Raw genomic sequence first — 17,860 nt, forward strand, 5'->3', positions numbered from 1 at the left:
AAGTACCGGTACCTGTGTCTTTTGTAAAGGTAAGAGATATTCTGAAGTAATACAATGTAGTACCGGTATGCTTTTTGTTTGATCATTTCCTAATATACCAGTAACTTACTTCAGTAAGATTTAAATGTGTGAAGACTTCCTCTTTCGAAGTAACTTGTTTGTACAGACCCAGAAACAAAATTCAGGTGACCCAAATTTTGTTTCTGGGTCTGTACGAGTTGAGTATTGCTACATAAGATAAGATAAATTGCTTTTGTTTATTAATTTCTATCTATCCTATATATCAGTGGCGACTCCTGCGTATTTCTTATGAGGAGGAAAGAAGTTAACAGCCCGAAATGATACTGTACCTTCTTGAATGAAACATGCTACAAATTAGCCTACATGCATACATGTAAGACCAGGTAGTGTTGGGGTTGGCCTTCCCTTCTGTACAGCAATAATCTGTTCTTGTAAATTGAGTTTCCTAAATTTTACAAAATATATTATGTTTTCACTTCCATTCATTGTTGAATAATTGCACAAATTAATAATTACAAGGAAATTCACAACCTTGCAGCATTTCTCGCGCACACTACAGCATCACACGTGTTGGAAGAGACTATAGCTACTAACACGTAATCGGAACCGTTTTACGGAATTGAGAATGGAAAATAATCTGAGGAAAGCGAGAACACTGCACCCACCCACGTGGTCTGTCTTGCCACATGTACATTTTACAAGTTCAGTATCACATGCTTTTGAAGAATGTTAGGTCTTGTGGCTGTTGCCCTGTCTAGTAGACAATGAATGGAAGTGAATTTCAGGGGCCAAAAGACCTGCGATACTAACGTAGAACTAACTACTTCCTCTTTGTTTTATATAAACCCGACTTTAACTTTCAAATATCCTTGAAAGTTTCAAACCATGAATAGTAGCCTATGTAAAGTGCAATGAATAATATTTTTTATTTATAATTTAAAAAAAAGTTTATATGGTATCTTTCATAGCTTTGTGTTAAAACTGTTTTTATTGTGCCTCCTCCTCTAGTCTGGTTGAATGCAAGATCATTAGATGGCAGCGGTAGCAAGCTTGCTACATGACTAGTCAGTTTCTATTTCTTGCCCATGCGCTGATTCAGAGGAGGATCTCCTCCCTATCCGTTCATTTACTTGCTTTAAAAGTCTGCTTCTTTCTCTGGCCGCTAGTGCGCTGTTGTCTATGTGTGTTAACTGCAGTAAAGGAGGAATGGATTGACTCTCCTCTACACAAACAATCCCGCATCTTTCTCACAGTTTTCTAGCAGCACATGAGTGCGCGTCGTTTAAAACTCGATCAACCGAGGTTTTCTTATAGCTGAGAACTTAAAAATGATCGAATCTTCCTCGAATTTCAAGGCACATATTTTATTTGGTATTTACTTTCAAAAGAAAAAAATGTGAGGAGGACGTTCCTCCCTTCCCTCCCCCGAGGAACCGCCACTGCTATATATGTATCCTCGTAGTAAATTTGTTGTTAAGTTGACATTTTAACAATGTTGCAATAAACTATTTTTAGTTTTCTTAAACTACATATGTAAAGTTGTCAATTTGGAAAAAAAAAAACAGTGTCACATTTAAATGAATTAGTAGACTGTACACGAATTTGTATAATTATTTGTGTAAAGTCAGTTTGGTACCGGTATTCTTGGGTTAAAATTGATTAAACGGTTAAAAAAATAGAGGAATAATCTCGAGTTTTCATTAACATTCCAGTATTTTCTATACATTAAAAATAGTAGGCCTAATAAGTATAGAAAATCATTTGCAAATAATTTACTGAAAACCATTTCTTTAAAATCTAAAAATGAATAATTGAAGGGAAGAAATGTGTAGCTAATGCATTTCTTGAGATGTGGAAACACTTCTTCCAGAGTAGCTGAATATCCTATTCCAACTTCTGAAATGTGATTGTGTTGGACTTACAAATTCACCACCGCTGCCTTCGAAAGTTCCGTCTCCCTGAAATGATAAACATTGTTTTAATTGTGTACATAACACAAATTTTATGTAACATTTTAATAATATTATAACAGTGTTCTATTTCCTCTAGTTGACCTGTATAATATAATGCACTACAAAGATATTAACAGATTTATTCTATAAAACGATTTTAAATCATGTAAAATTTTCTGTTAAATATAATAATTTTTTGTCTCAATTGTAAGCATTAGCTAAAGCTTTTTTTTTTTTTTTTTTTCATATATGACAATTACATTAGAATTCATTTCATTTTTGACTGTGTAAAAATGTGACATATAATGAGACATGAAACTAATAACAACTGTTAAGAAATTATCCATGATCACATAGGCCTACTTCTGTGCCTCTTCTGCAATATTATGGAATTGCTACTGTTGGAGATCCATACCTGCTGTAATCTCTACACAAGCCATTACAACATAATAAGAACGAATAGAATCAACCTTAGCAACGTCTCACTTTTCCCCTGCTTGTTGAGAGAGAAACCTAGACTTGAATAACCTTGTATTCTAACAGCATATAGCTATTGTAGGTAGGGTAAATTAGGGTCTATTGGACAGTCGGGCATGTTGGACACTTTGTACTTTAACGTGTTACCTCGCCACTTGTGGGCACCACATTCTGCTAGAAGTCAATGACAGAAGTAGCCCCACTCGTGGCTACTTCTGTCATTGACTTCTAGCAGAATGTGGTGCCCACAAGTGGCGAGGTAACACGTTAAAGTACAAAGTGTCCAACATGCCCGACTGTCCAACAGACCCTAATTTACCCTAGGTATACTTTTAACTTCTTATCCTACATAGGCTATATGCTATCAGTAGTACGTAATTTATTGCTCTTAATATAATGTAGATGCAAACAAATAGACACACACAATTTTATTGATAGAGGCATTTTAATTTCAATTAACAAAAAAATAAGTACTTTTATTTACAATAGATAACAGCCACTAATGTAGCAATGACCATGCACTTGAATGCATCTGTCTAGTCTTCTCCACAAAGACCCAAGACGAGTGGCTACTTCCGTCATTGACTTCTAGCAGAATGTGGTGCCCACAAGTGGCGCGGTAACACGTTAAAGTACAAAGTGTCCAACATGCCCGACTGTCCAAGAGACCCTAATTTACCCTAGGTCTACTTTTAACTTCTTATCCTACATAGGCTATATGCTATCAGTAGTACGTAATTTATTGCTCTTAATATAATGTAGATGCAAACAAATAGACACACACAATTTTATTGATAGAGGCATTTTAATTTCAATTAACAAAAAAATAAGTACTTTTATTTACAATAGATAACAGCCACTAATGTAGCAATGACCATGCACTTGAATGCATCTGTCTAGTCTTCTCCACAAAGACCCAAGACGAGTGGCTACTTCCGTCATTGACTTCTAGCAGAATGTGGTGCCCACAAGTGGCGAGGTAACACGTTAAAGTACAAAGTGTCCAACATGCCCGACTGTCCGACAGACCCTAATTTACCCTAGGTCTACTTTTAACTTCTTATCCTACATAGGCTATATGCTATCAGTAGTACGTAATTTATTGCTCTTAATATAATGTAGATGCAAACAAATAGACACACACAATTTTATTGATAGAGGCATTTTAATTTCAATTAACAAAAAAATAAGTACTTTTATTTACAATAGATAACAGCCACTAATGTAGCAATGACCATGCACTTGAATGCATCTGTCTAGTCTTCTCCACAAAGACCCAAGAATGCGCTCGAACAATGCTGGGTCATTCTTCATTTGCTGGAAGGCATCTACAATCTGATGCTGCAATTTTTCAAGTGTGGTGATGTCTGTTATGTAAACTAGGCTTCTTGCCTAACACTACACACAAAAATCCAAAGGATTTAAATCCGGTGATCTAGGTACAGGTGCTTCTCTATCTAGAGTTATTTTTTTATTAAGATATCTAAACTATTTAGTGACGAAAGAATTCTTAAAAAGTTCATACTATGTCTTCTTTGATAGTATTATGAAATATGGAATATATTTATGGGATAATGCTAGTAAAATAAATAAGGTATTTATTCTACATAAAAAGGTGGTAAGAATATTATATCAGGGGCATTATTTTTCCCTCACTGCAGACCATTCTTTATTCAGAAAAAATATTACCTGTAGTAAGCTCTTATATTTTTTAGTGTTTGATTAAAATTAAACATTCGTTACCTGAATATTATACGGGTAAGCATCGACATAATTATTCCACAAGAAGTACCAGTAATTATTTATTGGATAAGGCCAAGGTTAGATTGGTTAAATCAAATAAATGGTATTGTAATGTGGCTATTGACCTGTTTAACTAATTGTCAAAAAACAGGACATCAAGTAGCCTAAGTTAAACCTGGAAAGGTTTCAAGCCTGTTTATATGGCTGGTTACTTGTAAATCCTTTTTAAGATATACAAGAGTACCTGAATTCGAATACCAGTATACCATTCTAATTCGATTATTCATTGATGATGTCTAAAATAATATATCATTGTTACTGACTTATTGAAAATGCAATACAGTATAATACCTATTCACCGTTCACCATATCGCCTGTTTAGATATTGTTTCACACTTAGAAGGAAATGGGATGGGGAGAGTGGTGCATACATACGAAGCATGAATATTGTTGCTTTACTATATTCAGATGCTCGGTTCACTGGCAACCCCAACCAGGAAAAAAAATGGCATTATCTCGTAAACGGTTAATTTGCGGACCCATGTTTACTGGAACTTTTTTGCTTGTATTCACTTTTACTTCTCACCATTACTTTTGACCATCACTTTTGAAACACTCTGTATTATGATCTATGTGCTCTAGGGTTGCCAACCCTCTCGTATTTCCCGGGATCTCCCGTATTTGCCCCTAATTTTTAACAGTCTCCTGGCTCCAATATCAAGGCTGCTTCACAATAAACCGAAAACGGAAATGACAACGAGAACAGAAATAATGTTAAAATACATGTATTTAAATGTGAGCATTCACAACAATTAACGAGAAGCTTTCCAGAGACAGGGAATGGGAACGTGAAAATTAATTGTGAATGCTCGCATTTAAATACATTTATTTTAACAATATTTCCGTTCTCGTTCTTGTTGTCGTTTCCTTTCTGGGTTTATTGTGAATCAGTCTTTATTCTTCTCTTAGAGCATTTTTCTCCCTTATTTTTGTATAATGTAAAGATGTTTATTCTAAACATTCGATTTTGCCGTGAATGATGAATATTTTATATGATAAGTTTTGTTGTTCAAGAGAGGCATTGAAATGTGTAGTCTTTATAGAACGTAATGCTTTCTAAGAATGGGTTCACCCGTTTAAAATCAAACAGTGTTAATGTTATAAATTTGGAAAAGCTGACTACTTTTGTTCTAAGCATACCTAATAGGATGTTTCATCTGTAAACAATAATTGGACAGATGTTCGAAACATGAATACGACACATTTAATAAAATCAGAGCTGCAAACTGCTGTAGACTTCAATTATTACGCAAGACAAAATTTGAATCAAAATACTCTTAATTTAAGCCTAGCTGCGGAAGTGTAGAATAAAGTTATTTTTTAGTAACTGAACCGAATAATTTATCTATTTTCTATGTGAAATTTTGTCGATTCCTTAGTCTCCCGTATTTTCTTCAAAAAAATTTGGCAACCCTAATGTGCTCACATGTACAGACCAATTGTTCGAGTAATGTTTTTGTTTTACTTAACAGTTTAATGTTATCTTTATAGAGATATGCTAGTTTGGAATAATATCCTCATCATTCTCTACTGGGCTGCAAGAAGCAGAATCGCCAAAAGGCAACGAACTGGCATTGGACAAAAAAGAAGTTTGGAATACATTACAAATGAAAATAAGACAAAACTGAAATTTATGTTGAACTAACAGGAAAGCTGGATCAGTATTATAGAGTGGGACAGTAACGTTCAAAACGGAAAATATGATCACTCTAATTATAATGGACATAATACAATTAATGCAGTAGATTAACCATATTATTGTGAAGCTTTTTTTGTTACTTATAATTTGCACTTTATTTGTCATTATAAACAGAAAGAAATATACCAATTTCAATCAAGTGAACTGACTCCAAATACCTGAGAGTCCTTTGGGATGCAGCTAATAAAATGGCAGAAAATTTTATTATAACATCAAAACTTTCACAACTACAAAATATAAACTTTATTTACCTGTCGTCGTCTGAGTTTCTTGTATTTCTGGTGACCAGAGCATGTGCCGGGAAAAGGAAAAAAGAAATTTGGTTTAAAGCAAGCTGTCATTACAAAATATTACATTTCCGTTCTGCAAGGATAATTTTGTGTAACAAATTTCGAAGTTTTAAATTGGGATTGAAGAAATTTTGTTTCATAAAATTGTTACAGCTGCAAAAAGGTAACAATAACAATAGTAGTAGTAGTAAAAGTAGTAGTAGTGTAGTAGTAGTAGTAATAATAATAATAGTAATAGTAATAATAATAATAATAATAATAATAATAATAATAATAATAATAATAATACTCAATAATAATAACAACAATGATAATCTTTATATGAAACGAGTCAAAGTCAAGATAGGAGAAGAGATGTCAGAAGGAAGCGAAATAGGGAGAGGAGTACATCAAGGATGCCCTTTATCATCTACCCTGTTCAACATCTATGTACTTGGAGGACTTAGTGAAGAACTGCTTTCAGAACATGGGAGGAGTGATAGTAGGAGGAAGAAGAATAAAGTGCATAAGATTTGCTGATGATATAGCGTTGTTGACAGCTATGAGCAGTATGGAATGAAGATAAATGCCAACAAGACGAAGACTATGGTCATAGGAAGAAAAGTAAAGAAGGTAAACTTGCAAATTCTAAATGAGCAGTAGAGCAAGTGGACAGCTTCAAATAGTTGGGATGTACTATAAGCAGTAACATGAGCTGCTACCAAGAAGTCACAAGGAGAATAGCAATGGCAAAGGAAGCTTTTGATAGAAGAAGGAGCATCTTCTGTGGACTTCTGGTGAAAAATCTAAGGAAGAGACTAGTGAAGTGCTTTGTGTTGAGTGTAGCATTGTATGGGGCAGAAACATGGACATTACGACGATGTGACGAGAAGCGACTAGAAGCATTTGAAATGTGGATATGGAGAAGAATGGAGCGTGTGGAATGGACGGACAGAATAAGAAACGAAGCTGTGTTGGAAAGAGTGGGTGAAGAAAGAATGATGTTGAAACTGATTAGGAAGAGAAAAAGGAATTGGTTGGGTCACTGGTTGAAAAGAAACTGCCTTCTGAAGGAAGCACTGGAAGGAATGGTGAATAGGAGAAGAGTTCGGGGTAGAAGAAGATATCAGATGATAGTCGACATTAAAATACATGGATCATATACGGAGACTAAGAGAAAGGCAGAAAATAGGAAAGATTGAAGAAATCTGGATTTGCAGTGAAAGATCTGTCCTTGGGCAGAATACTGAATGAATAACAATAATCTTGCAGAACGGAATGTGCGTATCATTATTTATTGAATAGCCTTGTAATCATTAACAGGCAATTTGTCTACCTTAATCCATTTGCTTACTAAATGCAACATTCGATGTGCCAGTAACAAGTCTGTTGTGTAATGTTATCTGTGAACGAATACACTTGATGCCATAATGTGGATATAGATATGTGAAACCTAATATATCGGACAAATAAAAGCTTAAAATATTGTACAATATCATTACCTGGATCAGTAATCTAACGTGTTCAAGTATTGACATTGAACTTCATTTTAAGATAAATTATAAGATATTATTGGAACATTTTTACTGAAGTTTGTTTTATTATTTGAATATTTCATATGGCTGGTGGAGAATGATTTATGCTTTCTGTTATATCTCGTATTTGTAAGCAAATGAATGAAGTTAAACCCGTACACTTTTTTATAAATAAAATTTAAGTACCTACGGTATGTAATTACTTCATATTATAATTTTATTTTGTTTGTGAGAACAAGCCATTCTTGAATTATTAGTCAATGAACAATGAATTTAAACGTTGGAAATGCATTTTTAAAAATTTGATGATGATGATGATGATGATGATGATGATGATGATGATGATGATAATAATAATAATAATAATAATAATAATAATAATAATAATAATAATAATAATAATAATGATAATTTTAACAGTACCAGTAATTTGAATGAAAATTTCATGCATGACTATTTTCGGACTTTTTAAAGAAAATATTCCAATTATACAGTGTGTTTTTCTGGATAAGAACTTAGGGATTTAACATTGCCATAAGAAACCTATTTATAAAAACAATGAAGAAATAACTTAATCAACAGGCTTTGACTTAGCTACTATTTTTATTTATTTATCTAAACGATAACAGCTCCCTGTATTAACAGGCTGCCACAAAGACAGAGCATATTGTGCAATAGGCAGTTGGAAGTATAAATAATATACATATGTTTAAGTTGAAGGGAGTCTTACAACGACGACAAGAAATGACTAAATAAATAAGTAGCTACTAATTAATTAGTTGAAGATCATTGTTGACCGTAGAGATGGTTGCGGAGTATAAATATTGATTCTCTCAGAGCTGCAAGAACGATGTCATCAATTGCCTTCCTCTGTAGGCCGAAACGTTGCCAGGTCTGGAAGAAGAAACCGGGAATAGTTCCGCACGCTCCAACCATAAGGCCTATTACTTCAATTTGTTGTAGACCGTATTTGTCCATGAAATATGGAACGGTACGTACATAGATGTCGTTTTTTTCCCTATTTACATCTTCAGGTTGGCTCTTTTGTTTTTCAAATCTAATGGTGGGATCGATGATGTAGCCATTGTTGTTATTTGGCGGGATGGCAATCATGTCTATTCTTCTTGTACTGCCATTGTCTGCCAGTCCGTGAACTTCTTCGAACACTTGAAAATTTATTGATCTAAACTGTTTGGCGATCATCGAACGAATTCTATGGTGTCGTGAGTTACGAGTACTTCACCATGCGGACAAGAGCCCAGGACATGTGCAAGTGTTCTCTTGTTTTACAAATAATTGCCAAAGCCTGCTATTTTCTAAACATGGTCCACTGATTAAGTTACTTATTTCTTCATTGATTCTATACATAGATTTCTTAGGCAAAGTTAAATTCCTATGTCTTACACTCAGAAAAACACACGGTATAAACAAATAGGAAAATATGTATAAGCACATAGTCATAACATTTTACAGCCATGAGCGTGTATCAAAGAGAAATTATATTATTAATTTGGTGTAATATTAATATTAAATTCAGTTAATTTTCGTAAGGGTTCGACACAGTTTAAAAATGATCCAAATTTTTGTTTCTTAAGATTTAATTTCTATTTATAAATATCTATGTCCATGTCTTCTATTCTATAGCTTACCGATTCTCCCTTCTCACCCTTTTCACCTTTTTGTCCAGGGTAGCCCTGAAACAAAAACCACATTATTTCATAGAAAGGTCACAATAGAATATCTATCGTATTCGTAATCGTGAACATTTTGAGTATAAATGTATTCTAGGAGTCGAAGGGTCTGATCAATATATAATTATAATTAATTTTGTCCTCCTATAGTAGCAGTAGAGTTGTATGAGTACCTATATTCAGCAGCTGCAGGGAACAAATTAATCGTCATAATCATCATCACCATTAAAAAAACATTTTTAAGCAATAATGATATTTGTTAACAATTGCTTAATTTTTTTCCCAATGCATTTTTCCTAATGATATTTTTCCTAAAATAAAAATTCCTAAAGCATAATTTCCTAAATCTCTATTACTAATAATACAATTTTTAATGACTATGTTTCTAAGGCATTATGCCTAAGCCAATTTTCTAATGGGCTATTCCCAATCACACTTCCCATAAAAGAGATACCTCTTGCACGCTTGTAGTATTGACTTTCTATTGTTAGTAATAATGTATTTTTTTTATTTATTCATTCACTCGTTTACCCATTTGTTTATTTATTTAGTTTTTAATTAATTAATTTTTACTGGCGGAGTTAAAGCCATAACCAATACAAAATACATAGCAATAATGTATTCACCATTACTAGGAGAAATAAACTTATTTGATTTACATTTTTAATTACATCAACATTTTCTAATTTGCTTTCAAAATGTGTAGTGATACAGTCAAAATCAGAAATAATTGTTTCCAGCATATGAAATGCAAAGCTATTACTTATGGTTGTGGAGAAACATCACCCCAACACATATACTACATTACACAAACAAAGAATAGGCAATATCGAAAGCATATTTGCTAATTTTGCTGTAAGAGCAAAACCCAAAAAACAATGGTTAACAGTAGGCCTACAGAGGAGATTGAGATTAATAACTGTACAGTACAAAGAGTATAAAACTGTAAGAACTTTATTATGTTAAATTTTAACGTACCTTGTTAACATGGTTCGACCTATTTTGGGTCATCTTCAGAACTGGTCGTTGCTGGTCTTGGCGCCTCTTGTTTCCTGTGAGGTTGCGTTCGTAGTGTAGAGTCAAAGAGTGTATGTGTTTTGAAATTGACTTGTGTGTTGAGAATATCGTTGGGGTGTGTTTTCGTGTGTCTGTATATTTCATATTGTTCTAGTGTGTTGAGTTTCTGGCTTTTTGGTTGGATGTGCAGTATTTCCATGTCTGTGTTGATGTCTCTGTGGGTGTGGTAGGCATTTGTGATGTGTTCTGCATATGTGGAGGTATTTTGTAATTTTGTTATGGTTGTGATGTGTTCTTTGTAACGTGTTTGAAATGATCTGCCTGTCTGTCCTATGTAGAAGTTGTTGCAGGTGTTACATTTGAGTTTATATACGCCTGTGTGATTGTATTTGTTTGTTTGTGTTGTTTGTGTTTGAGATGTTTTTGTAGAGTGTTATTTGTTCTGCATGCGATGTTTTAATTTAATTTCTTGAATGAGGTTGCAATTTTATGTGTGTTTTTGTTTTCGTATGTTAGTGTGATGTATTTTTTGTGTTCTTGTGTTTGTGTTGTATTCTTCTGTTTTTTGTGGTTTTGTTTTGTCTTACGTATTACTTATTACACTCTTTGACTCTACACTACGAACGCACCCTCACAGGAAACAAGAGGCGCCAAGACCAACAACGACCAGTTCTGAAGATGACCCAAAATAGGTCGAAACATGTTAACAAGGTACGTTAAAATTTAACACAAGGAAATTCATACATATTCCGAAGTGATACAGTGTTAAAAGTTGTGTAATCAAGATGTATGAAAACAGAAGACTCCAATTCCTGCGAACTTTGAGTCATAACATTAACATATAACTTTGAATTTTAATCATGAAATTTAACATTAAAATAATGATACATCTTGATTACACAACTTTAAACAAATTATATAAATATAAAATAATGAAATAAATTAGCACAATTTTTAGGAAGTAATGGATTTAAGAGATTTGCATTAGGAAAATTGATTTAGGAATTTCGAATTTGATAAATTAGTGTTTAAGAAAATGATTTACTAGAAAAAACACTTTAGAAAATTAAAATTTTAGAAATTTAAAATATTAGGAAAAATGTTTTATGTAAAACTTTCAGGAATGATTGATAAATAATTGATGATCGGCTGTGGTTATCATTAGAAACAGTGATTAGTGTGGTGCTCGTGATGACGAATGTTTATACGATGACTAATGCAGTAAATCAAAAGAAAAAATGTTTTGTATTTGCACTGGTATTAATTTTATACTCGTACTTTGCAAATGAAATATATGCATGTCACTGTTTTCCAATAGCTGGGTACTCCCACCTATTAAACTTCTTGCAGTTAATCTAATCTCCTTTGCTTCCTTGATCATGGTTTTTCTACATTATAAGTGATATTTCAGGTGTTAACTACTTTATCATTACAAAAGGTGCATGTTATGTTGTCATTATTAGTGATGTAATCATTTAGAGAGCTGAAGTCAGGAATCTGGAGAATTTACAGTATAAGCAAATTCAAACCTTAATTAAATCCCACATGGACTTTTCTACGTGACATTTATCAAGTATTGTACACTATTATTTTTTTTTTTCAATTTTAAACTGGCATACAAGAGAAATCATTTAGGTTTATTCATAATGGAATTTTGTACTAACTGAAACTTAAAGCAATCATATTATGTAAGATGTTTTTGCGCGCGGTTTTGTTCGTAATTTGAACATCAGAGCCAAAAGGGTCGATTGTTAGCTACATGCACTCGTGTTTCAATGTAGTAGTATGTAGTTATAATATAAAGAATTGCTAAATGCAGTATCAGTTACTTTTCAGAAGTAAAACATTGCAATGTAGAAAACGTAATTTATTATAAGACGTAAGTAGTTTCTTGTATGAAATTACTCAGGTGTCAAACAAGGAGGCCCTTAAAATTCCCGGAGTTCTCGCATTCGGGGATCGTGATGGTGGCTGCTATGCTACTGGTTCTTTGAAATACTGTCCAATCACATCTAGGCTATAGATGGTGAGAGGTCGCTGTCTACATATAAATTTGTAATAACAGATACAGTAGCGTGCAAATTAATCCGAACACGACATATTTTTACATTTTCTGTCATTGTTGGCCTCACAGCGGCTCATACCGCTTTAATTGACATCTGTAGTACGTGTAATTCCATTGTTGAAGGTCTGTCGTTATTATTTTTTTTATAATATGTGACATTTTGCCTGTCGTTTTGTACTTATAAGCATTTCAGTTGTGTTGAAGACTTAATACTGCAATCCTGTGTACATTCTGTCGTCTTCACAAATGGATACAACTCCACGAAAACGGTCTAAAATTATAACATTAGCAGAGCTTTCTTCTATGACACAGAGGCAAATTGCTGCAAAATGTCACATCGGTTTGGCTACTGTTAATTCGATCATAAAACGATACAGGGAGACTGGATCCATCACACCCCAGAAAAAAGGAAACTGTGGCCAGAAAAGGAAGACTTCACCTGCAGATGATCGTTTAATTGTCAGGAAAAATAAATTAAATCCTAGACTAACTGCTGTCGACTTAACCCGCGAGTTAATGGCTACCACTGGGGCGAATATTCACGTCACAACAGTGCGGCATAGGCTTTTGGAAGCTGGACGAAGGGCTCGTAAGCCTATTAAGAAGCAACTGCTAACCCCTGTTATGTGCAAAAAACGCTTAATGTGGGCAAAATTACATCAACACTGGACAGTGAATGACTAGAAGAATGTACTTTTTTCCGATGAGTCTCACTTCGAGGTCCACGGCCACCGTGTTTCTTACGTACGGAAAGGATCCGAAAAAGTAACAGCAGCTCATCTCCAACAAGCATCCAAATACCCCCCTAAAGTAATGTTTTGGGGTTGTTTTACACATGAAGGGCCTGGAGCATTAATACCTATCAAGGGAATGATGAATTCTGACAAATATATTCACTTATTGGAAACCAGAATCGTACCCCATCTGCAAAAATCATTTCCGGATGGCAGAGGTGTGTTCCAACAAGACCTGGCACCATGCCATGCGTCTCGAAAAACTACAGAATTCTTCAACAAGAAGAATATTCAGGTACTCCCCTGGCCAGGCAACTCACCCGACATCAACCCCATTGAGAACTTGTGGTCAATTTGCAAAAGAAGAATGCAAAAAATGGATTGTTCTACAAAGGAGAAGATGATTTCTGCCCTCATTGGTGTATGGTTTTGCGATGAAGAAATGAAGAATATTTGTGGGAAATTAGTGGAATCTATGCCAAATCGTCTCAGAGCTGTTATTAGGAACAAGGGAGACCACATAGATTACTGAGGTATGTCTTATATCCTTTTTTTTTATCCCGTTTGAGTGTTTTTGCATAAGTAATTATGTTGTTCGGATTAATTTGCACGCTACTGTAAACGGCACAAACTTATCCCTGAGCATTTGGAGAAATGATTTATTGTTGTATACATTTGAAGACTTTGTAACTTACAGGTGGACCAGGCAAACCAGGAGGGCCCATAAGGCCAGGGGGTCCGATGTCTCCATAGTCTCCTTTCTCTCCTTTAGGTCCTGCTTGTCCCTGAAACAATTAAATCATCAAACATTTGAAAGATTAGGAGAATATGTGTTGTTTGTTATAATAAATCCAGTAATTTGGTGCAGAGTGTTCCCCTCGAATGTACCGTAACTCATGTCAATTTTCTGGGAAAAGTTGATGGTTCAAGATATGATGAAAGAATAGGTTTTTTTCTGAAAGCAAATGTAATGTCATACTTTGTAGTGTACAATTTGGTGAAGTGATGTCGGAATTTGCAATTCTTGTGAATCTCGTCTGAGAGACTTAAGGCTGGTTCACAATAAACCGGAAACGGAAACGACAACGAGAACGAGAACGGAAATAATGTTAAAATAAATGTATCTAAATGTGGGCATTCGCAATAGTTAATTGTGAATGCTCACATTTAAATACATTTATGCTCGACCATGCCGAAATGTAGTAATTATACACCTGGTAGCAGCCCTTTAATGGACCTCATTAAAGTACACCTATTCATTAAAGTTCAGGTTTTCCACTAATCACAAACACCATTGTAGCAATATGAAAGCGCAAGTATCGATTATTCTCGGATATGCAATCGAAAGACAACTAGCAAAAGTCACGGAGGCTGGAAATCCAATACTGTCGCAGAAGGTTATGTTCTGTTACTATAATAATTAGCGTTAATTGTAAATAATATTCAAATAAATACAATTTGTCATCTCGTTTTTCAATGTCTAAATCAATTTAAAGGTTATATCAAGATTAATGTTCATTTTACTCTCTAGATTATATCAAGGTCAATGACATTTGTTCCTCGGAAAAATCAATACTTTCACGTCTGCGCACATCTCACAATTTACGAGAGTTGCACAAGGTCAATTCCACTCTCCAGTCAGATAATAATAATATGAATACTTATGAATAATTTCAAGTTAGAAATATGGTCGAGCATAAAAAGTCGTATGAAACTTGCCTATAATGGTAATTAAGACGGTCGTATGAAAATTATGAAACTCGCTTGTGCTCGTTTCATAAACATTCTCGCGTCTTAATTACTACCATTATAGGCTCGTTGCATAATGTACTATTATTTTAACAATATTTCCGTTCTCGTTCTCGTTGTCGTTTCCATTCCTGGTTTATTGTGAACCAGCCTTTATTGGGGTTCTCGGTAAATACTGTTCGAACATTGTACACAGCATTCTCTGATACTTTACAGCTGGCATCATTCTTCTTTAACACGCTTCCAAGAAATGTATCATTACATTTTCTTGATATTTTAGGAGTCGCTGCATCCCATATGAATACCTGCCTAAACTCTTGTTGCACCCCAGCAATAGATTTTAGCTCAGCAAACTACAGCACCACCTGTAGTGAAGACATTACTGATAGAAAAGTTTCTTCATCCTTTGATGGGAACTGAAAACATTTCAAAATTTGACGAGTCTTCCATTCAGATGACACCTGTTGTTTCATTGTATCTTGGACCTTTAACTGAATAACAGTTGACTTGCAGTCAAAAAGTAACATGATTATAGCACTGAATTCAAATACAGCTAAATATGGTTAGTCAATAATAAATACATGCAATAAAAGAAAGAATGTGTATTTATTTTTGTCTATAACTATTCCAAGTTTTATTTTAACATATTATATTATTATTTTACTGTAATATTATGAAATTAAATATCTTCAAATTATTGCAATAATTTTATTCCCTTTCATTTTTGTTGGTATTCCGACAATTATAATTCTAAATTCATTGGATGTTTCATTATTTTCCTATTGTTTTCAGATTTATCTAATTATTCCTAATTAAAATTTATTATTTAATTATTTCTCATTCAAGTAATACATTTTGCGAAATTTATTTCGAACTATTGAGAACTTATTAAACTTAATTAACAGCAAGTCTTCCACTTATTGCAGACAGAAGTTAATAACATAAAATGAGACTTTGGAGAATTTAGGTGCCATTATCGAGATCGACAGTTTTGCAGCATTTCTAATTTGAAAGTGTCTGATATCAACCGAGTTACCGGTACATGTACACGTGCATTATTTATAAAAATTTAAAGAAGAAAATACATTGTTTAATCTTATTGTAGGCGAATACAAATCTTTGATATACAGCAATAGGTATATTGAATTGGGATTTCTTATGAATTCACCGAATATTAGAGAAAATAACTAATGGTACAGTTGGGACGGTCGTTCTGTGCCGGTGTGCTTGGTTACTTGAGCAACAGAATGAGTTTATAGAAACACGTGACTTACCGCCTCGGCTGGGATCTGCAGCGTGTAGTGACATCATCATGCGCAGTTGGTTCCAGGATGTGCGATGAACGGCGCATTCCACTCACAGTTGTCCAGTGTCACTTATCACATCACACGTGTTATCATAATAAATACAAACTGATTATAAACATAAAATGATATCCATGGTTCAATTATATAGCAATGAAGAGAAACAGACGCAATCAATATATCTATTCATCAGACAAACTTTCGATACCAGATATATCACCACCATTGTCGTCGTGATTTTCGTTATGATCATCATCTTCATCGTTGTCGCTTTCACTACTGCTGTCTCCGCCCGTAATTATGAGGCTTTCAATTACATTTTCCATAATTCCTTCCTGTTCAATATATTCATCTTCGATTTTTTCAACATGTTCACATACTTTTTCCCATTTTTCTACACTGATGTCATCAACCCGTTGTTGGCACAATTTCATCACTTGCTCTAATTTAAAAGTTGTGTTTTGACCGGCTACCCACTGCTTGATATCTGCCCAAATCAATTCCAATGGATTTAGCTCAGGTGAATACGGCGGCAATCTGAGTACACAATGTCCATTCATAGCTAAGAGATTGTCAATCACGTAAGTTTTATGAAGTGGCTTATGTGCTTTAATGAGCCCGTAAAGCTCCACTTTCAGCATATTTTCCTGAAACTGCACATTGTTTCTTCTAAGCCAGTCCTGCATATCACTTTTCTTTGAATTACTTGAGGGAGCTTTATGCAACTGCACGTTATGGTAAGGTGCGTTATCTATTATAAAAACAGATCTAGGGGGCAAATTCGGAATCAACTTTTCCGTTATCCACTTCCGGTAATTGTTGGCATTCATTTCATGATGGTAGTCTCCAGTTTTCCTGTTCGATTTAAACATCAGAAATGCGCCAGGTACAAAACCCGCTCGACCCCCTGCATGAACAATAATAAGCCTAGGTCCTTTCGAAATAGGCACCAGTAAACCTGAGGTTTTGTCATCACTCCAATTTTTTGGTCTTGTATGGGTGCTATGAATATACATTTCATCCTCGTATATTAGAGGCCTACCTTCTTCTCTGTATTTCTTTATTGCGCGTAAATATGATACGCGCTGTTCTCGAATATCATGCCTTTCCTGTAATACCACTTTATTATTTCTTGTCTTCTTCCATTTAAACCCCATATCACGTAAAATGATCTTTAAACTTGTACTACCCCCGTTAAAGTTTATGGCATCTTTTAGTTTAGGTAGCAGTTTACTGACAGTGGGCACTGTTTTGTCATTTATATAAAAATTATAAATTGTCTGTCGTATAACTCTTTTATCAAAATCATCAACATCTGTGATGCGTTTCGGTACACGATGAACTTTACCGGGCATTCCAAAAGAGGTCCCTTCTTCCTCACACTGTTTCCCTTCTTTAATTATCTTTCTTATTGTTCTTTCGGGCACTTTAGTTGCTGCACTCACTCGTTCTTGCACCTTTTTCAGCGGTATTAAAAAGTCTCCAGAAGCTGCTTCACTCTTCATGAAAGAATGTATATTGTTCACAACTTCCCGAGTTTGGCT

The 17,860-nt window shown here is 34.4% G+C and overlaps 1 protein-coding gene across 1 annotated transcript in view; it reads right to left on the reverse strand.

Annotated features, from left to right (window-relative positions):
• The window catches only part of LOC138711659 (collagen alpha chain CG42342), a 135,204-nt gene that overhangs the window by 29,032 nt on the left and 88,312 nt on the right, over positions 1-17,860 (reverse strand). The window contains exons 16-19 of the mRNA XM_069842790.1: positions 13,959-14,048; positions 9,406-9,450; positions 6,204-6,230; positions 1,944-1,979 (exon numbers count right to left, since the gene is read on the reverse strand). Of these exons, the coding sequence (XP_069698891.1) occupies positions 1,944-1,979; positions 6,204-6,230; positions 9,406-9,450; positions 13,959-14,048 (198 nt within the window). The remainder of the gene's footprint in view (positions 1-1,943; positions 1,980-6,203; positions 6,231-9,405; positions 9,451-13,958; positions 14,049-17,860) is intronic.

The sequence above is a fragment of the Periplaneta americana genome, chromosome 13 (assembly GCF_040183065.1).
Source record: "Periplaneta americana isolate PAMFEO1 chromosome 13, P.americana_PAMFEO1_priV1, whole genome shotgun sequence".
Taxonomy (NCBI): Eukaryota; Metazoa; Arthropoda; class Insecta; order Blattodea; family Blattidae; genus Periplaneta; species Periplaneta americana.